The sequence below is a fragment of the Schistosoma haematobium genome, chromosome 7, assembly GCF_000699445.3.
Source record: "Schistosoma haematobium chromosome 7, whole genome shotgun sequence".
Taxonomy (NCBI): domain Eukaryota; kingdom Metazoa; phylum Platyhelminthes; class Trematoda; order Strigeidida; family Schistosomatidae; genus Schistosoma; species Schistosoma haematobium.
In genome coordinates, this window is record NC_067202.1 from 17339036 (window position 1) to 17361293 (window position 22258).

A 22258-nucleotide genomic window follows, 5' to 3' on the forward strand; every position below is an offset into this window, starting at 1 on the left:
GGTCAAAATAAATATACATAATCTAGTTACTTAGCGATTATACAATAAAAATATATGTATAGTATTAGCCTACAAATAGGTTGCAACAGTTACTATTCATTATTCTCGTCGAGATATAACATCCAGCTTGGGTCCAATGGGTTTCACTGATTCAGAGCACAACCAAGTTGCATCTCCTCATTTCTGCAGCTATTTGACTAGTCCTTCCGGTTTCCCATATTGTCCGAACATTCCATGTACCTATAATGTTTTTTTAGTTATAAAGGGAATCAGACTCGAAGAATCTCGGCTCTCATCATGAGACGTCATAATTCTTCCTTTAACTCCCAGTTTATTTTGGTTAGCGTTTTTTAGCAATGATTTTTCTATGGGATGGGGTTGTTAACCTCTTGCCCAACTATTCTCGTTTACCCGGGCTTGCAATCGACAGTAACCCTAGAAGAGCTACTTATGGAGTTTTAATACGCAAGAATCCGATCTGATATAGTCAGTGACGATAATTCAATTGGAGTCACAATCTTGAAGCATCGGCAATCGGTGGCTTGGATATGTACTACGAATGTCATCCAAGCAGATTCCACATCGTGCACTATTTGTTGATGGTCGGACTGGTTGTATAAAGCGAAGGTGGCCAGTGTATGAGGTCTGTTTGTTCTTCACGGATCTAATGGCTTGAGACGCTAATAAACATGACCCAGAATAGAAGCCAGTAGCAGTCCTGGCGTAACTTCATATAAGTGAGAGGAAATTGTTTATTTAAAAGAATTCATTATGATTGTATGTTTCTTAATTGAAATGCTTCTCCTATCATCACTAATTTTTTTATACTTTTTGGTTACTTTCCTTTCTCTATCTCTTTCTTACTATGTAGTACAGATATTTTGGTACCCCTCTCTGTCCCAACATTTGTGTTTAAATAGATAATCCAAGTTAGATCTTAATTGATTAGCGAGCAAGTGATCCACAAAACGTTCACTTCTCCTGATAATAAGCATGGGAATTGATTATCATAAAAAAACCTATTCTTTTACCTAGTAGTCTATTCTGTAAAATTCATTCATTTTTTGCAGTTTGTGTAAATAGTTTGATCTCACAAACAAGTTTCTTTTGTTTTTCACTTCAAACGCATTGTATCCATCGAATTTTACCATCTAGTGTTCAGTACCCGTTTATCAAACTTATATTATACAAGTGATAACACATACAATCCGTAGTACTAACCTCAATTAATTATGAATCAGATGGGTTTTGTGGATATTATAGTAATCATGAGTCATGATCTTAACCATTGAAATTACTATAATATCTACAAAACCCATCTGATATTAATCAACATATGCTTACTAGTGACTGGCTTCACGAGGTATATCCTGGAGTCCTATTGAGAAGTAGTGACCAGTGGAGTTCAACCAGGTCTGTTGTGAGATAGTAACTCACTGATGACAATGGTGGATGTGTCGCTCAATTTTGTGGATTAGTTGAAGTTAGACATTAACATCGTTGGATGCCAGCTCAGTGGTCTAGTGCTCGCGCGTGAAACCAGTAGGCCCTGGGTCCGAATCTCGCAGGAGGCGAGGTTGTGGATGCGCACTGCCGAGGAGTCCTACAGTAGGACAAAATGGCCGTCCAGTGCTTCCAGGCTTTCCATGGTGGTCTAGCTTCAATTGACTCATGATCTTAATCACTGTAATTATGAATCATTTGAATAAAAAGGTATTAATGAGATCTCATTTAATTATAGAAGTACAATGAATAATTACAATTATTTATAATAATTATATTTAATGAAATCACAAATGATAGAATGAAGATAATTTGATAGAAGTTTACAGACAAGAAGCAAACAAACAGATGAACTACTACTAGTGAGTAGTAGTTGAGAATGAAAGACAAATTGAAAACGGTTAAAGTTTATTAGAGCTTACTTAACTGAAGGTATTTGTTTATAAAAGAAATCATTTGTTTATTATATCGAAGGAATGAAACTTTTCTTTTGTGAAAAACAGAACAAAACCCGTCTTGATAGCATATCTTTCATTTTCATGTATAAAATGGTTCTCAGGATTCCTAGCTGAAGAGAAAATAAAATCGATTACAATTTAATGACGGAATACTAATGAAAAAGTTTAAAAACAAGGATCATTTGATGTATGTATACGTAACATGAGGTAGGTGGTTAATATCGCGGAGAAAAGTGAGGAATAACCACACAATTGAGTAAATTCTTATTTACCCTTACAATAAAGGTAGTTATTATGATTATCAAACAACTGATGTGAGGTAGAATGCATACTTCCTGGATAAAATCCTTTGTGAAACCGTTCCTTTCTAGTTCATTAATCTGGATATACTACGCATAAAACGATAACCAGTGATTATTTGAACACAAATGCTTATCACTTTTAACATGGTGCACATCTAGGTTGCTAAATGTCCTGGTTAGGTCAAGTTTGGGAAGAGTCCTCGCCGAATTTTCTTGCATGGTCACACGTACGTACATACTACTACATACCCATTACCAAAGACGTTCTTCCCGCAGCAGGAGTGTTGTTTATGAAATTGAGAGGAGAAAAAGCCAATGTCCAATGGAGGCTTAAACCGGGTTGGTGGAGAAGAAGGATTCATCTAGGAGAGTTGGAAAATCTTGATTCCAGACCAATGATACACATGAACTCCATGATCATTTAGGGACAAATTGTGTGTGAACTTATTTTCGATCACCGACTACCATGGTACCGCACCTACTAACGTTGGCCCAATGTCTTGTGGATAAGACCTCTAGGTCAAAGACTAGGTCGTTGGTGCCCCCCCCCCCTGAGGAAACCGCCTGCCTTGGTTTGGGCACCTGGGCATTATCCCAGCCCATACACAAATTTAGTGATAATTACTTTGTGTGGTGCATATGATATTTTGGTACTTCAGTGTATCAATGTTCATGTATTTAAATAAATAGGGAAACTTAATCAGATCTGAAACACACCATTTCTGTTTAGGATATCAATGAACGATAAAATAGAATTTATTCATAGTGAGTTTCATCATTATCTTATTTAAATAGCAGTATTAATTATTGACCAGGTACTTGAAAATGAGCTACACTCTAAATGTAAAAGTTAACGATACTACAACCTAGTTGAACAAACTGAAGTAGGTGGAGAGGAGTTTAAACTAAAGTCGAACGCCTTAATCACTAAGTCACCGCTCTACGACAGTACGATAAAATAAAACTATGAAAACAGTTTAAGTTTATGATAGAGATGAAAATCCACATTATGGTCATACATTAGAAACTGGTATAATGAGCTATACGAACTAATTCTTTCTTCCTCTACTATATCCTTATACACAATCTTTCTTTTATATATTACCACCACCTCTGAATTAACTACTTTTATGAATCTGGTGTTCATCTTGTTATGTTAATGTGGTATGTCAACTTGGACCGATGCATATATGTGCCTGGTCCTACGTTGTAGCTGACTGACTGACTGACATTGAAATGAAAAAAAACAAACATAAAACTTACCATTTTTTATGAAACTAGATGAAACCTACGGTTGTTATTGTTTTCTCTGAGTTGAGAGGGTGTTGTTTGATTGATCTGTATACACCATAGATTGAGAATCATTCATTGGATAAATTGGAACTACATTAGGAAAAAAAGAAAGAGATGGATGAGGATGATGGAAGGGGTAGAGAGAGGGAACGGAAGAAAGCGATTTTTAAAACACACGTATACTCTTTATACCTACCTCCATAATTGTTACTGCCAGATGGATATGATTGCATTTGTTGTGTAACAACATCAGGAGGTACTATTTGATTTGATTCATAAAACTGCTGTACAGGAAAGGGTTGAGATGATATTTGACCACTATGAAGATTACCACTGAAATTTTCTGTTTGTGGATTCGCATAAATTCCAGTTGACATAGGGTAAGAGTCAGTAGGAGGGAACATCACAGTTCCATTCAAATCTGTTGGCATAGTGAATCCATTCTAAAAGATAATATGTGAAAAATGTTTTATCATTCAACTGAGTTAGTCATGGAGGAATTCAACATAGAATAACGTGCTTTGAATAAAAAGCACAAAGTTCTTTTTAAAGATTGAAGAGACGTACAATCATGAAGGTGGTTGCAAAACTATAGAAGAACCATAATGCTGAGCAAGATATGGATGAAGATAATCGTTTATTAAATTGAATGAACATGATGATTGTGACATAACATCAAGGATAATACTGTTAGAAGTGCAGTTTATCGTCAATTTGTACCCGACCTGAGTATCAGACATGGTTGTATTGACTAGATATTCACTCTTCACCAGGTTTTGAAACACAGACATACTTTCCGACGACCAACTATAGTGGTATTCTTTGACCTTATGGCAGGTTCGACTCTGTTAACCGCGAGGTTCTAAAGCACTATTATTAAAAGCCGTACCAAAGACTTTTTCAACTCTTCTAGATGGATCCTCCTTACCCATCAACCCGGTTTAAGCCCCCACTGGAAATTTGCTTTTTCCCCTTTGAATTTCGTAAGAAACGCTCCTGCTGTGAAAAGTCAGTGAATGGGGCATGTACGTACGCATGGCTATGTGAGCGTTTGGAGAGGGAGAGCGGATTATCCACACCCTGAGCTATACCTGAGGACTTGGTGAAGTCCCGACTCCAATTCGTCGATCTTTCACTCTCAAATCAAACAGAACCTCTACAATATCTAGTATTCAGTGTGATGATTTTGAAGATCATTGATAGATATATCCATCAGTTATATAAATAAATTCCCATTAAAAATAATACAATATATAGGTCAACACTCATGACAACAACAAAAACAAACATCATATTTCTGTCGCTCAACTAGTTACATAGCAATAAAAATGAACAAGTGAATTATGGACCAAGGTGATCACGTAATAATAAGAATAAATAGTACATACATACCATAGGTACTGCAGATGCAGATTTAGTCATCGACGATGTTGGCTGGGTGTATGGATATATATTCGCAGTATTTGGTGGTAAATAAGGGATTGTTGGATTTATTGGGTTAGTCGTGGTGTTAGCAATAGTATTGGACATTCCAGTATAATAAGCATTTGACGGATTCTGACGTGACATGATATCATGATACAATTGAAATGCATCTAATAAACGTTGATTTAATTCTGTAAGCATAATAATTTCTTTATCAACTAATTTTAATTCAGGATCAACAAGTGGGACCATTGCTATACATTCTGCTTCAAGTTGACTTAATTCTGGTGGATCTTGTTGAAATTCACCAGTAGGATCTACAGTTGTAATTAGACGTAAACATTCATCGATTTTTTTCTCATCTAGCTGAGGGACAATTTTTTTGGTAGATTGGTTCTTTTTAACATCTGTATTGTGAGAAACTTCGCTTGAACTTGATTTGACATTATTTACTCCATCAAGTTCAGTTTCACGTTTGACAAATTGAGTAGGAAATAAACCTTGACCTTGATTATTGCTTCCAAGCCACCAGTTCTCATCGGAATCATCTAAGAGTAGAATAAGCTCTCCAGCTTTGAATGATAATTCATTGTCTTCAGCTGCTTCAAAGTCGTACAATGCTCTTACCTGTCCCTTTGAATTGCGAGGAGCAGTTGTTTTAGAGGCATTTGATGATGATGCTGATGTCGAATAAGTTGAAAGTGAACTAAATGGAAGTTGAGAGCAGGAAGGATATAAACTAGACTTCTCATTTGAAGTGGTAACAGATTGTTTGTTTAGATGGGATGGTGTTGAACTGTCAGTATCTTTCAGTGATAAAGCAATAGCTATTGAAAGAATAAATAGAGATACGTAAAACTGGGATTAAAAAATTTACAACATATCTATTTCTGACAGAAGACCAAATATCATTGTTTGCAAAAAATGTAGTGTACAGCATATAATGAAACTGAGCATTAGCGTTGATCAATTTTAAATTAACATTTTTCTGCAAATCTATTCATGAATATCCACAGATTGACTGTCTATCTGAGGACCCCGCATCATTTTAACCGGAAGTACATGGATGACACAGTTTTATATGAAGCTAATACAATGCAGTATTCAAATGCTTAGAATGACAGTGTAAGAATGTTCAGATAGTGTTTATCGCTACTAAAATCTAATCACAAATAAAAGAAGATTATTCAGTCAGTCATATGTAATATAGAACCTGACATATGTGTGCGTCAACTTAATTTGTCACATTACAATAGCCCAACAAGAGAATATTATCAAGAATCACTAACAGTATCAGTAGTTGTAAAAAAAGCCATAAGATGTTGGGCTCCAAGAGATAAGAGTAAATGCACCTGCTCTGTTGACAACGATTTTGAACTTTTTCGTTTCAGGTCACATGAACACCAACCAGGTTATCTATACCCAACGAAATGGTTGTGAAACTCTTAGTTATTGAAAAAAATAAGTGGTAAAAGTCAAAATGATGTAAACAAACAGATATTATCAATATGGAACCTGACACATATATGTTAGCCCAAGTTCCCCATACCCGAGATTAGCAAGATGAAATAAAAAATAACAAGTGATTGGAATAGTTTAGTAGGAGTGATAAAAAGAAATACTAAATCTTTGGATTTATTTATTTTAACACATAGATATTGGTACAAGGAGGCACCAAATACGTATGCGCCACACAAATCTCATTTGATATGTGTGAAGGCTGTGATACTGCCCGGGTGCCCAAACCGAAGCAGGTGGTTTTCTTAAGGGGCCACACCCCGAGCCTTCGACCTGAACGACTGATCCACAAGGCAGTGGAGCATCGTAAGGAGATACAGTCCCATGGAAGCCGGTGACCGACAATTGGTTCATACGCCATTTGTTCCCTCAGGTTACTGAAGCCCATGTGCACCATTGATTTGGGATCCGGTTAAAGGGCCGGACATTCGCTTTTCGTCCTCTCATTTTCGTAAACAACACCCCCTCCACGAGAAGGCAGTGAGTAGGACTTTCCTGGCAGAGGCTATATACGCGTGGCCATGTGAGAGCGGACTCTCCCCACTCTCGGCCGTACCAGGGAATTTGGGGGCCCCCAAATCTTTGGAAACACTGAGTGAATAGGTATATGAATGAAAGAATACTGGAGTTCAAGGAAGACACTATTTGTGTTATAACGGATTGAATATTGAAGACATTGGAACTAATTTGCGGATTATCATTCACATTTTTATTGCATAATAATTAGATAACTGTGTTATTATTGCCTTCTACATTAAAATAATTATAAACTATTCATGGATCCATTAATTATCGTTGTATAATTTATTATTCCTTAGTTATAGTTGATTAGTGACCTAACTTTTTCTTACTTTCACTTTTGATATAGTTATGCCTGTGCTGTAATTTATCATTTATGTTGATGTACAGATCAGGAAATAATTCCATACTATCGTAATGAGAGATTAATATAAGAAATGCAACTGCCTTATTGCATGTTATATATTTAACTATCAAACTGAAAACTGGGCTAGAAGAAGGGTATACGTTCTAAAACTTATATAAGTTAAGATTGCCCCCAAATGCCCTGATATGGCCGAGGGTGGGGAGAGTCCGCTCTCCCTCTCGAAATGCTCTCTTATGGCCACGCGTATATAGCCTCTGCCAGGAAAGTCCTACTCACTGCCTTCTCGTGGAGGGGGTGTTGTTTACGAAAATGAGAGGACGAAAAGCGAATGTCCGGCCCTTTAACCGGATCCCAAACCAAATCAATGGTGCACATGGGCTTCAGTAACCTGAGGGAACAAATGGCGTATGAACCAATTGTTGGTCACCGGCTTCCATGGGACTGTATCTCCTTACGATGCTCCACTGCCTTGTGGATCAGTCGTTCAGGTCGAAGGCTCGGGGTGTGGCCCCTTAAGAAAACCACCTGCTTCGGTTTGGGCACCCGGGCAGTATCACAGCCTTCACACATATCAAATGAGATTTGTGTGGCGCATACGTATTTGGTGCCTCCTTGTACCAATATATATGTGTTAAAATAAAACAAATAAATAAGTTAAGACTACTTCATTAGTGATCAAAGTTAACTCATAATAGCCTAGACATTTATCAAGTTAAGCAATTAGTCGATAGACGAACTAGCATACTTGAACTTGAGAAGAATAAATCAGAATTTCAACTGATTCATTTTTTCTCAAATTATTGAGCAGCATAACAATCTGTAACTTAGACGTTTCTTTGTGTTGATAAGTGTTGGGATATTCAGAAAAATATCCTAAAAATTATCCTGTTAAGTCTAATGCTATCCTTGAACGTGAAATGGTGTCATTTTCCTATTGGTCAATATTCACGGTAGTCCTAACTGTATAAATATGCATTTTTCTGTAAATTCTTATTCTTCTCCTGACCCCATAAACAATTTTCATCTACGGTTCGTGTTCTGATATATTGGAGATTGGGAACAGTATGGGGGTCGTATTGGGATATCTGAAGTTGGTCAGTCGGTAGAAATTAGAGTAGCCACCCGGCGGTCCACAATAATAAGCTTTGAACATTTTTACACATATACAAAGATAAAGTTTATTGTAAATAGGATGATAATATATAATAAGGGGGAACTATTCAAATGAAGTTTATAATATAAAAGTTATTTACCTTGTGCTAGATCTTCTTCTTCTTTAGCTTGTAATTGTGCAACATGTTGGCGTGAAGGACCATGTTTAACTATCTGTTAAAGTAAAATACTAGGAGAGATAATTATTATGTCGTATACTTCCTTTACGAATAAAGTAATCAGTATGGTGAAGACATGCATTACAACACACAATAGATTGTTTCTATGAATAACAGGACGAATATAGGAAAAAGTCAGAACTTTCAAGGCTATTTTTTGAATGATTTATATTTTTATTGCGTAACTAGTTGATAAATTTATCATCGTATCTCTATATTACTCGTATTTTAAACATTCAGTGCATCTATCAACTGTCATAATACATTTTATCATTCTTTAGTTATTGTTAATTATGTACTTTTTGCTTCACCCTCTACTACTTTTGGGTATGATTGTGATTAAAGTGTGATTTCTTATTTTATGTACTATGTGGTTAAGCACTTCAAGTAGATGATTGTGTGCTTTGAGTCATAATCTACCTATTATTCGCATATTCTGATTGACAACTGACTTTGGAGGAGCTCGAGGACCAATAAACGTTAAGGTATCGCTGTTGTTCATTGGTCAATTAGTCAATAGGTCACCGGTTCTACCGGCAATATAATTGAACTAATCGAGAGTTTGAATTTTGATTTGAGAATATAGCACGTGATAACAATTAGTATTTGGAGCCAAAACACATTAGCGATTACAAGAGATAACAATTTCCATAACTGGAACTTGAAAAATGGCATCGACAATATCCGATCATAATATTATTACAAATCCGTGATATTTTGTTGACAGCTGTTAACTAACATTAAACACGGATGGTTAGGATACGCAATCAAGTTGTGCTTTTCTACACTCGCTTGTTCGTAGCTTGAACGATTAATTACAGCAGTAGGAGAAATGCACAATTGAGTATTCATAAGATTTCCCAAAAAGATACCTTATACTAGTGATCAAAGTAAGATGAATATAACGTGACATTTACGATTAGGTACCTCCAAAAACATTTGATTACCTTCATTATTCAATGATTATGTTGTACAAATAGAGTGAGAAAAATGTATGCTACTGTGCAATACATTTACCTTCCGATAAGTATTTGGATATTTTAGATGTTAGAAATGGATGATGTTAGTAAAAACCTGACCAACTTTTGGGCATTCATTAAGATTCTGGTGAGTAAAGTGATCTATATTCGCTAAATGATTTCATCTATTACTGTTACACTAGATGGTGATTCAGGTTAGTTGTGAGACAATATTCTTCAGTTTTCAAGGTAAGAAATGTATCTTAGATATGCTTATATTGTTATTTAAAGTATTGGAAATTCGGAATTTTGCTAGAGATTACACCTAATAGTAGATACGTTATGAACTTTTGATAGGCTACAATGATTTAGTGCTAAAAAGCAGTTCACTAAATGTTGAAAAGAGACTGTCATTTGTAGTAGATCAATAAGGAAGGTAAATAGTAACTGACGGTAGGCCTCTTCAGTTAGTTAGTTAGTCAGTCAGTCAGCGTAAACCCAGGGATAAATGTACGCCAGCTCAAGTTGCCATATCAAGTTTAGTGAACACAACTTGAGATAACCACTTACGACAATAATTCACTATTGAACTTTACCGAAACATACTTAAAATCAGTCTCAGTCAGTCAGTTGCAAATCAGGATCAGGCACATATATGCATCAGTACAAGTGGTCACACCTCATTAGCACAACAAGATAAACACTGGATTCATAGGAGTTTTTAAGTCAATGGTGGTAATATATAAAAGAAAGATTGGGTATAAGGATATAGCACAGGAAGAAAGAAATAGTACGCATAAAGATATGAAGCAATTTTAATCACTTAGTTTAAGGGAAGACAGAGAGTGTATACACCTACGTCATTGTGATTGATTCTGAACCATGTCACCAAGAGTCTCCAAATATTGGTTACGATAGTCACGCGAACCACAACCAAGTAGTCTACATTTACCAACATGGCTAAGACTAGAAGTTAGTGACCTCAAGCACTGATGCCACATTGTGGTTTGGCCACTCCTAACTTTCTTCCATCCATCTCCAACACTAATCAGCACTGCACGTCATGGTAATCGGAGTTCAGGCATACGCAGCACGTGGCCCAACTATCTCAGTCGATGAAGATTCACAACCTTATCAACTGATTTACTATCATCATTCCCTAATACTCTACGTCTAACCTCACTATTACTTACGTAGTATACTCGTCCCTTAATTGATAGACGAATACCTAGCGTTCACGATAGGTGACGTAAGTTGGCAAAAGTCAAACGTGCTTTTCGAATCCGTGCTGAGATTTCGTCAGACACCAACCCATTAAGGCTGATCAAACTTCCAAGATAAGTGAAATTGTCAACGCGTTCGACTACTTCGCTCTCTATCCTTAGTTCAGGTGTTGACGCAGACCGGTCCTCAAGCAACAACTTATATTTAGAGGAAGAGAAGCGCATCCCAAACATTCTGGCATTGTTCCTTAGTGCTACCAGAAGACTGCATTTTATCAGCGTCTTCACCAAACAGGACTATGTCATCTGCGTATTCTATGTCGATAAGTAGACTTCCTGGAAGGAGATCAATACCCGAGAACTCAGTCGACGAGAAAGTTATTCCCATCAGTAGATCTATGATGAAGTTAAACAAAAATGGATAAAGTGGACAGCCTTGACGGACACCACTTGAGGTTGCAAAAGCAGATGACAGTTCGCCATAAGCTCTGACTAGACTAGTAGTGTTCGAGTAAAGAGCCTTTACAAGGTTTATGTACTTCTGAGGTACGCCTTTCAATGACAGACACTGCCACAGAATCTCGCGGTCTACAGAGTCAAATGCTGCTTTTAAGTCATGAAAGACCACCATTGTCGGACGCCGATAAGTATGCCTATGCTCTAGAACCTGACGAATGGTGAATATGTGGTCGATGCAGCCACGACCAGGTCTGAAGCCAGCTTGGTTCCCTCGTGTTTACAGTTCACGAGTCTTAGTTAGGCGTCTGATAATTATCAAGGCTAGTATTTTAGATATTATATTAGTTAAACTAATCCCTCTGTGGTTGTCACAGGATGATTTTGACCCTTTCTTATATATTGGGACGATAAGTGATTGTGACCAGTCAGGTGGGACAACGTCTAACTCCCAGATCTTAGCTAAAATATTAGTCAACGTAATCGCTAAAATTGAACCACCATCCTTAAAGACCTCTGGAGCCAATCCATCTGGACCAGCTGCCCTTCCTCGTTTCAGATTAACTATAGCCTTTTGAACTTCAGCTAGAGTTGAGGGACCTACTTCAATGTTCCATTCACACTGTCTAGGAATGGAGGGTAGTTGTAGAGTCACTGAAGGCCAGCTGAACTGTTCCCTAAAATGTTCCGCCCATCGTTCTAAACGTCTGGACTAAGAGCAGATGAGAGTGTCACCTTTTTCCGAAATAGTTTGACTTACACTTGACTTATTAATTCCAGTTTCTTTTATTCGTCTGTAGAGATGTTTTGTGTGAAGAAAAACAAAACACATAACAACCGAGATATTACTAAAATAGTTGTATATAAATAAACATGACACTACAGGAACAGTCAGTCAGCTACAACATAAGAGCAGGCAAATATATGCATCACTCTAAGTTGTCATACCCCATTAGCACAGCAAAATGAACACCGGATTCATAGAAGTAGATAATTCAGTGGTGGTAATATATAATAGAAAGATTGAATATAAGGATGGATATAGTACTGGAAGAAAGAATTCGTTTGTTAAAAAGTAATATATATGAAATGATTATAATCTCATGGGAATATTCTCTTAAACTAACTTGTCTTTCATTCATTGCTTGTTTCACAAGATCTGGATATTCAGTTTTAACCCAATTATAAAAACTAGCTGCTAATCTAAAAATGAAGAAAAAAAAAACTCTATTCGAATGAATAATCAGAGAATATACGCTAATTCTGAATCATTTTTAAATTCAATTGACCATTTTTCAAAGATATCAATTAATTTAATAGATGGAATACGTTGTAAACTCTACAATGAAGTTACTTTGAATAAAATCAGAATTATGATTACCGAAAAATTTTTCTTGATTAATTGTGAAAAATCTTTTGAAGCTAATTCTCGATTAAATTGTTTACCACAATTTTTACTGCATGCATCTAATAACTTTCATTTCGGGGGGGGAAGGGGAGGGAGGGGAGAGAGGGGGAGTTAGGGATTCATTTGTATAAATATTATAGTTTACTTACTGTTATAGATCGTATAGATACATTTGGATTTTTATGAAATATTCGTTTACATATTGTTTGAATACAAATTGCTGGCCTATGTAACTAGACAATTGAAAATGAAAAAAATTCTTACTCTTGTTTAGCGTATTTTTCACAAATTTCTAAAATTAAATCCCAATTATCTTGTGTATTTTTTTCTGATGTACACTTTTCTGTGTTAAAGAAATGAAGGAAAAAACAAATGATAAGTATCAAAGAAATGTAAGGGTATTCATTGCAATTCACACTAAATAGTTATATAGAACTTATATGTGTATTCAATTTTTAAAGATAAGGAACAGGAAAGTTTTAAGAAGTGTTTGTATGAATGCCCCCCAAATGCCCTGATATGACCGAGAGTGGGGAGAGTTAGCTTTCTTTCTCGAAATGCTCTCACATGGCCACGCGTATATAGCCTCTGCCAGGGAAGTTCTACTTACTGCCTCCTTGTACCATGGGTGTTGTTTACGAAATTGGGAGGACGAAAAGCGAATGCCCGGTGCTTTAACCGCGTTGGTAGTTACGGAGGATCCATCTAGGAGAGTTGGAAAACCCTCATTCCAAACCAATGGTGCACATGGGCTCCATCACCCTAAGGGAACAAATGGCGTATGAACCAATTGATGGTCACCGGCTACCATGGGATTGCATCTTCTTACGATGCTCCACTGCCTTGTGGATCAGACCTTTAGGTCAGTCTCTGAGTGTGGCCCCCTAAGAAAATCACCTGCTTCGGTTTGGGCATCCGAGGAGTATCACAGCCTTCACACAAATCAAATGAGATTTATGTGGCGCGTATGTATTTGGTGTCCTCTTGTACCATTATCTATGTGTTTAAATAAATAATATAAATAAATTCCATGAATGCTACTGACTATTTTTACTAGAATTTCTATGAGGTTTTGTGGAGAAGCTGGTTATACTGTTTGTTGAGAATCTACGCCAAGGAAGTCATCAATGGATTCCCTATATTCAGCTGTATTAACCAGTAGATAATGAAACAGATATAAAACCAATAGTCTCAATTTAATTCAAATAACTAGGAAACTGGAAGTCTAAGTTTAAGGAGTTTTAATAGGGTTTAGTCTTGTTAACTTTGCCACCTATTAACTTAAAGGCAGACAGACTCATCGATTTTAAGCATTATTAAGAAGCTGAAAAGTAATAAGAGAGAGGACTATGTTGTAGCATTTTCAGCTGAGTCTACGCTTAGTCGGATATTCGAAAACTCAGAATTAACTACAGCTAAAGCCGAGATCAAATGTTTTAGAACACTTAGTGTTTAAAAAATGTGTTTATTGGCGACACTTGAGACAAATAATTGGAACACCTAAAAATTTCAATTCTTAGAAGTGACTAACTGGAGGAATAAACCAGTCAGAATTTAGATAAAACAGTTGATTTCGTCAGGATTGAATTACATACCAACTCCATGAACAAAAATCTCATTAATACTTCGTTAAGCATATATTTCGACTTGAAAAAGTCACTTGACCCCATTATAGACAAATATTTCTTGGCCCTAGAGTTAGTTTTAGGTTAGAAAATGTCTTAAAGCCATCCTAAATTTCGTAATAAAATATGTCGTTGCTGTAAGGTTATCGCCTAGTAAATACTAAAGAAATGGCCTAAGTAACACTTTGACATCGACTGAAGATTGACTAACAGTGTTTGAATACAAGCCCCCAGTAATATGACTTAGGCAACAAACACTTTCCCGCGAGATACTTCTATCGGACCTGTTTATTAATGGCATTGACTATTTTTGGATAAGGATATATGGGTAACATCCTGTGATCAGAGTAACTGACCCAGGATGCAATGTAATCTAAACAGTCAAGTCCATGGTGAACGTGCAAACTGTTTACAAACCAGGAGGTTGTTAGAAAATATAATGGTGTATGATTGTAGTCATAACTACTGTTGCAGAAAATCTATTAAAACCGGGCAGTTACTCGTTTGTTTAAATTAAGACTGCGGAAAATTTTCTTAGTTGTGTACTCGATGACAGACACGCAGGCTGTAGTGGAAGGACTAATGACTGCTACAGTGGTGTCTTGGGGGGTATGTTTAGGAGAATTATTACGGGGGCCCTCGTTGTTCGGGTGTCAGCAAAAGATGGAACTCATGTATTACTTTTCGTTATTTAAGCGCAAAACCATTGGTACAAGGGGGTGCTAAATAAATATGCGACATACTTCGTCATTTGATTTGCGTGAGGGCTGGGATACTGCCCAAATGACTAGACAGAGGCAGGTGGTTTTCTCAGGAGCTCACCACTCGACCCTTTGACCTAGAGGTCTAACCCACAAGACAGTGAACCAACGTTAGGAGATGTAGTAACATGGTAGTAGTCAGTGATCAAGAATAGATTTACACAGTTTTTCCCAAATGATCCTGGAGCACCTGCGTATCATTGGCCTGGAATCAAGTTTTTACAACTCGCCGAGATCGGTCCTCAATACCCACCAATTCGGTTTAAGTCCCCAGTGGACATTTGCTTTTTGTTCTCTCAATTTCGTAGACAACACTCCTGCTGCGAGAAGACAATGAGTAGGACTTCCTTGACAATGGCTATGCACATGTACTCGTGTGAGAGCATTTAGAGAACAGACTCTTCACACCCTCGCCCGTACCAGGGCATTCGGCAGAAGTATGATAGAGGAAATTAAAAGATTGGAGAGATTTAAAGTCGCCTGGCCGAGACTTTGGTCCAACTAACTCAAAAATGACCAGGAACTATGATATATACCGGTGACTGGCGAGCCTCCAAGGGCCATCAAAGGTTTGGATACGATCATAAGACAGTTGTTTTGAAACACTGCTTCGTTGGCCCCACTACAAGAGGTTACGGTAATGATGGTGAAGATGTGTAGGACTGTTTAAAGGAGTGTTGCTAGAGTCCTAAGGTTGCCAAGAAAGAGTATAAGCAGCCATACGAGGAGTCCTTGTTCAGAATATTTCTTTGGTTTTAAAACAGATCCTATTAGGATTTGGGTTAAGAAATCCTAAAACATTAGCAGACCCGTCAATGCTCCACGCCAGGTCCTGAAGTTTCACAGGTAAAGGTAAACTATACACTTGGAAGACCCGAAAACTTTAGCACGTTCTAACCAATGCGACAGGGAATGCGAGTAAGTGATTCATAGTACAGAGCAAGAGATTTTTGAGAGGATACGTTAATTTAACACCATCAATGGGCATTTATAAGTTTATAACCCTTTACCGTGCTTTATTTATTTATTTGAACATATAAATATTGGTACAAAGGACCGTTGAGTACACATGCGTCACACAAATCACTTGATTTGTATGTACGAGTTTTATCCATTTTTCTGACACCTAATGTCAAAGGCTCACCTACTAGTTTTCCCAAACAAATACCTCTACTATATTCGTACCAGTTTACGATCAAAGTTGCAAATCAGTGTACTTCCTAACAATAAATTGTGGGTAAAAAATATTTTTGTCACCAGGAGACCATAATTTTAAAACGATCCCACATTTATCATAGAGTCAACTGTATGGCCCATCCTTAATGGTATTTCCTACGCGTGATATCACCGATTGCTTAAGCATAAATTTCTAGTACAGAAAAGTCAGTAACTATAGACCCGTTAGCTTGACTAGTGCGGTTGTAAAACTGATTGAAAAAATCATTCGGATATCTGTTATAAACTATGTTGAAGGACATAATCTTTTCTCCAGGGAACAACATGGTTTTCGGAAAGGCCTATCTTGCTTGATAAATCTTCTCATTGCACGAGAAGATTGGGCTGCGGCAAAGGATCGGAATACTCCTGTGGATGTGATTTTCATAGATCTAAATAAGGCCTTAGATAAGGTCTCCCATTCTGGTCTTAAATCCAAACTGGAACGTTTTAGAATCCATTAAACTGTCGTAGATTGGATAAGTAACTCCCTCCATGACAGGAGACAAAGGGTAAGGGTTAATGGAGCTCTTTCCCCGTGGGTAACCGTAAAAAGCGGAGTTCCCCAAGGTACAACCCTCGGTTCTCTTCTCTTTTTACTTTATGTAAAGGAATTGCCAACTGTAGCAAAATCATCCGTTCTGCTCTTCGCTGATGACATAAAAATTTGGATACCCATACACAGTATGTCGGATAGAATAGTATTACAGGATGATCTTAGCTCATTGGTGTCATGGTTGGACAGGTGGTCACTAGAAGTAAATCCTAACAAGAGTGTGGTGATGCAATTAAATAACTATGATGATTCGTATCACTACACAATATGTGGATTCGTGCTACCCAAAGTAAGAAACTATAAAGATTTAGGAGTCATATTAAGCAATGGTCTTAAAACCACTAGCCACTGTAAGGCTGATGCTGCGAAAGGCTATAGGGTGCTATGGTCTATTCGTAGGTCTTTCCAGTATTTAGGTGAAATGTTTAGATTATTATACCCGATTTACGTGCGACCACATTTAAAATATGGGATTCAAGCAGCGAGTCCTTGTATCAAGTATGAAGCAGGTATGCTGGAGAGTCCAACAACGGGGTACTAAGATGGTAAAAGGTTTATGTGGCCTATCTTATGAAGACAGACTGGGACACCCTAACTTATTTCCGTTATCATACCGTAGAATACGGGGTGACCTAATATCAGCTTATCGTATACTGAACGATGACCTTGGTATTAACATGTCGGTAGGACTCTAATTTATGGACGAGCCAATCAGAAGTGTTTGAGGGATTTCAAGGTCACGGCGCTCTTATCTTTTACTTCCATCTAGGACTGATCATTTGAGAGGACATTCGAAGAACGTCCAGAAAACCGAGATCAAATCTTTTACGTCTGGAGTTACGTTTCTCGTACCGAGTAGTAAATTACTGGAATTCAGTCAGTAACAACGTAGAACTCCGTATGTACGTACACCAGTTCGAGTTACCACACTACCGGAACAAGTAATATCAGCACCTTTTGTTGATATATTCAAAACGAGATTGAACCTCCACAGTATTAAAAACTGCAAGGATTAATAAAGGTCTATAGATCTCCTCTCCTTACTACTGAGGACTAGGTTTTTACACAAACCGGCTATTTGTATACATTGACTCGATGGTTGGGAAGTTCCAAGCTTACGAAGAGTAAAGGTATATAAGTCCAGATTAGTGTAATGTAGGATTAACTATTGATCTTCATTTGATTACTCAGCATTTGAACACAATAATAATCATATTCACGGAGCAGACCAACTAAACAGATTTGTGTAGTAAGGAGGTGCAACTCATAAATATATGTCGCTAGACAAATAAAAGATATTTTTACATATACAGAACATGCAGCAATAATGCCAGATGATGCATTAAGTAAGTCCTGACAAATGCAAACAAACCAATTAACGCCTTCATCCCCAACTACCGAATACCGCGGCAAAATACTTCCTCTAAACTTAAATGCCACAGTTACAATATTCACTGTACAATCTTGTAATCGACGTCTTCTCAAGAACATACCCAAACTAAACAGAAGAAATAGCATCAGTGGCTTGAGGAATTACAACGTGATGCTATATAAAGATATCATGATTCTACAGAAATTATCAGCAAACGAACGTAAGTTTTTGAATGAAGGCTGGAAGGCCTGAGCTAGTGTTAACAAACATATCTCTCGGCTCATCTAACCTTCCTTTAAGTCCTTATGCGGAGATACATTTATTCTCGTGTTAAATCGACGAGGAGCAGTTCTTGATCGTTTCATGAAGAGGCCACTTGATAGGCAAACGTTTCAGGAGACATTAATTTGTAGTGACTCACATTTATCACGAGAACACGACTGGTTTAATAAAAACAATTATTATAACCAACTGTACCAGTGTTTGTTTTAACATGCTTTTGTTTGACTGTGCTAATGACAGCTATTTTGTGCTTCCATTCTAATACTTACACTTCGATTGTAACTTCGCGCGAATTCGGTTACGTTCTGTAACCAAGCTTGTATCCTGGCACAATCTCGGTATCCTTTCGATACCACGAGATCGCCAGCAAATACATATCTCGACTTGGTCCATTACTTGCCTTCTGGTATTTGGCTTCTCGGGGATTTTATAGGTTTCTTTGGTTACGTTCAACCTTCGCCTTCTGATTTATCTGGCACGTGTTTCTTGGTAGCGGTGTTCATAGTAAGTCTCAACTCGACTCCACGCTACAAATTGATCCTTTTCATTATATACCAAATCATTCCGACAAACTACTTGAATCCTTCTAAAATCCCGTGCTCTCAACTTTTCTCACTTCTAATACTTGTCATGAATTATGTTTCTATCAATCAGCATGTGAAAAGATTACTGGTCATAATACCGATTTCTGTGACCCTCTCCCTGTGCTAAACCAATAGTGCGTTAACCAACACAAGAATCATCGATTCAACTCTTAATCCTCAATGATCCTCCGTACAGTAGCTTTTCGCCTAGCTCAGTCTGTTCAGTCCAGAATAGAAATATAACACTTTGCTGTATGAATCGTATATTTCAGACACACATGGGTTAAATACAAACAGACCAGACCACAACGCTTTCAAGCTTCTTTCGCTTGTAACCCCTATTGGAGGACCATAGTCCGCTTACCACGATTCACTATCGAAATCTGTCTTGGGCGATCCTTTGCGGCTGTTTTTAGTTGCCATTCGTTCTTTCGATGTCTGCTTCCAGTCACCGACGTATTATATCTATTAGTCTTCCTCCTTTACTTTTCGCTTCAGGATTCCAAGTGAGAGCTTGCATCGTGATGAAGTTTGGTGATTTTCACAATGTGTAACCTATCCACGAACAGCGTCTTTTACTTATTTCCTCTTCAACTGGAAAATAGTTTGTTCTGTTCCACAGTAGGTTGTTGTTGATGGTATCCGGCCAATAGACATTCACTATCTTGTTTAAACAACTGTTTAGAAATATCTGTACTACTTTGATGGCGATTGTATTAGTTCTCCAAGTTTCAGCTCTGTATAGCAGAATTAACTGTTTTTACGTTCGTATTAAAGATCCTGAATTTGATGTTGGTTTACAGTCGTTCAGAGCTCCATATGGCCTTCAGTTGTAGGAATGCTGCTAATGCTTTGCCAATCCTCATCTTTACGTCCGCATCAAATTCTCCTTCTCCATTGACTATGCTGTTCAGGTACGTGGAAGTTTCCACCTTTTTCAAAGTTTCACCATCAAGTGTGATTGGGTTGGTGTTTTCCGTGTTGTATTTGAGGATCTTGCTTTTTCCGTTGTGAATGTTGAGGCCTGCCAATGCAGAGACTGCTGCCACACTGTTTGTCATGACCTGCATTTGTTGCAGTGTATGTGATGGAAGGGCTTGGTCATCTGCGAAGTCCGGATCGTCTAGCCGCATCCCAACTGTCCACTATATTCCGTCTTCATAATCCAGCCGACCAAGAGACGAAAGAGAAAGTGACGCTGGTCATTTCTTGAAATACATTTGTTAGCTGACCACCATGCACGACTTTTCGCTGTATTTCGTCGTATGAATTCCATATGATATTGACAATCTCATATGTTCCATAGTGTCAAGGAGGTTTCCATAGAGTCTTCCTATCTAAATTGTTGAATGCTTTCCCATAGTCGAGGAAGTCAATGCATAGTGACGAGTCTGATTCAATCGGTTGCTCAACGATGATCCGTAGTGTCGCGATTTGGTCTGTACACGACTGATCCTTATGGAATCCTGTCTGTTAATGTCGGAGCTGAGGGTCTACTTAATCTTCCATCTGGTTCAGCAACACTGTTATAAACGTTTAATGGTACCGATAATAAGGTGATTCCTCTGTAGTTCTTTCATTTGCCCCGATCTCCTTTCTATGGTATCTTGGTGAAGTAACCTTCTTTGCTATCTGCCGGTACATGGTCCTCCTTCCAAATCTTTCTCAATAAAATGTGAAACATACTTGCTGTCACTTCTGTGTCTGACTTCAGTGCTTCACCTGGTATATTATCAGGTCCTTTTGATTTCCCAATCTTGATTTCTCCGATGACAATCGTGATTTCTTCGATGGTTGGTGGAGCAACACATGTAGGAAGATTTATGTGTACTGCTTCGAAGTCCGATGGGTTCAGTGGAGCTGACCTAGTCAAGAGTTCTTCAAGATTTTCTGCCAGTCCGTTCCTTTATTCTCGAATCACAGTGATCGGTTTGCTTTCTTCGTTCTTGATTGGTCTCACTGGTTTATTATATTTCTCTGCCAATGTCTTTGTTGTGTCATATTCCCTTATCTTGTAGAATTTTCCACCGTCGTTGCCAGATCTTCCACGTATTTCTGTTCATCGTCTCTTATGCTCTTCTTTATCCGCTTGTTTTCGTCCGTGTATTTGGCCTGTGCCTTGAATTTCTCTGTTTGTATTAGGCTGTTGTTAATTGCTGTCTTTTTTCTTCTTTTCTTGTGCAGGGTTTCGATAGAGATCTGTTCCTTATGATGATACTTCTGACGGCCCAACACCTCCAGACACGTTGAAGTTAAAGTTTCTTTAATCTCCTTCCAGCTGTTATCCACAGTAATTTCTTTTTCTTTCAGTAGATCCTATAAAACTTGAAACCTTTTGTTGAGAGCTATTTTGAATTTTTCGAGTTGAACAGTATGCTGAAGAAAGGCTGCATTGAACCTCTGTACTGCTGTTTGCCCAGTTGTCCAATACTTCACTAGCTTTAGTTTCATCTTGGCCGCAACCAGGTGGTGATTTGAAGCTATGTCAGCTCCTCTCCTGATTCTCACGTCTTCCATTGTCCTTCCAAATTTTTAATTGATGCAGATATGGTCGATCTGTTTCTTCACGGTATGATCCGGGAGGACCCATGTAGCTTCGTGTATGTATTTGTGGGATAATATTGTGCTACCGATAACTTCAGTCTCATTAGTTAACTGATTGGTTATTTAGTTTACGCTGGAAGAACGAACACTTGGGTTGTACCTCAGTCCGTGTGGGTGGGCCGTAACGAGAAGACAGCGATTGTGTACTTTCTCTCTATTCTGAATACCGATTAGTTCCCCTACATTTCCAGCAGAACCGGTGGCCTTCTAACCACCAATTAATACACCAATCAATAAACAACAATCAGCGCTTTATAATGTATTGATCTGAAGCTTCTTCTCACCCAGTGGCCAGTCAAAAGACGAAGATGAAGGGCAGATCAGTTTTCCGTTGTACTGAATTCAATTTTGACTTAAAACCCAAGCAATAATGTATTTGAAATGTCTGACTAAATGACAACAGGATTAAAAAATTATGGTTTGTACTCAATACCAGACCAGAGTGTTAAGATAATAACTAGTTAACGATAAGTCTGGGATATTAATAAATATGACAA

The 22258-nt window shown here is 37.7% G+C and overlaps 1 protein-coding gene across 3 annotated transcripts; it reads right to left on the reverse strand.

The window, feature by feature from the left end:
* Nucleotides 1–1715: 1715 nt before the first annotated feature.
* On the reverse strand, nt 1716–18339 carry MS3_00009732 (uncharacterized protein). 3 transcript variants are annotated; one of them, XM_051218129.1, is made up of 11 exons: nt 18292–18339; nt 13027–13105; nt 12912–12995; nt 12736–12828; nt 12611–12693; nt 12482–12557; nt 8639–8711; nt 4949–5808; nt 3753–3999; nt 3527–3646; nt 1716–2071 (listed from the first exon to the last, which is right to left on the reverse strand). In XM_051218129.1, the coding sequence occupies exons 6-10, from the start codon at nt 12494–12496 to the stop codon at nt 3561–3563; spliced, it is 1281 nt and encodes a 426-aa protein (XP_051064567.1). In that variant the 5' UTR covers nt 12497–12557; nt 12611–12693; nt 12736–12828; nt 12912–12995; nt 13027–13105; nt 18292–18339; the 3' UTR covers nt 1716–2071; nt 3527–3560. The 3 variants fall into 3 exon arrangements, with proteins under 3 accessions (XP_051064567.1, XP_051064569.1, XP_051064568.1); XM_051218128.1 differs by having other exon boundaries at nt 1804–2071; nt 12912–12987; XM_051218127.1 differs by having other exon boundaries at nt 1804–2071; nt 8639–12557.
* Nucleotides 18340–22258: the final 3919 nt, after the last annotated feature.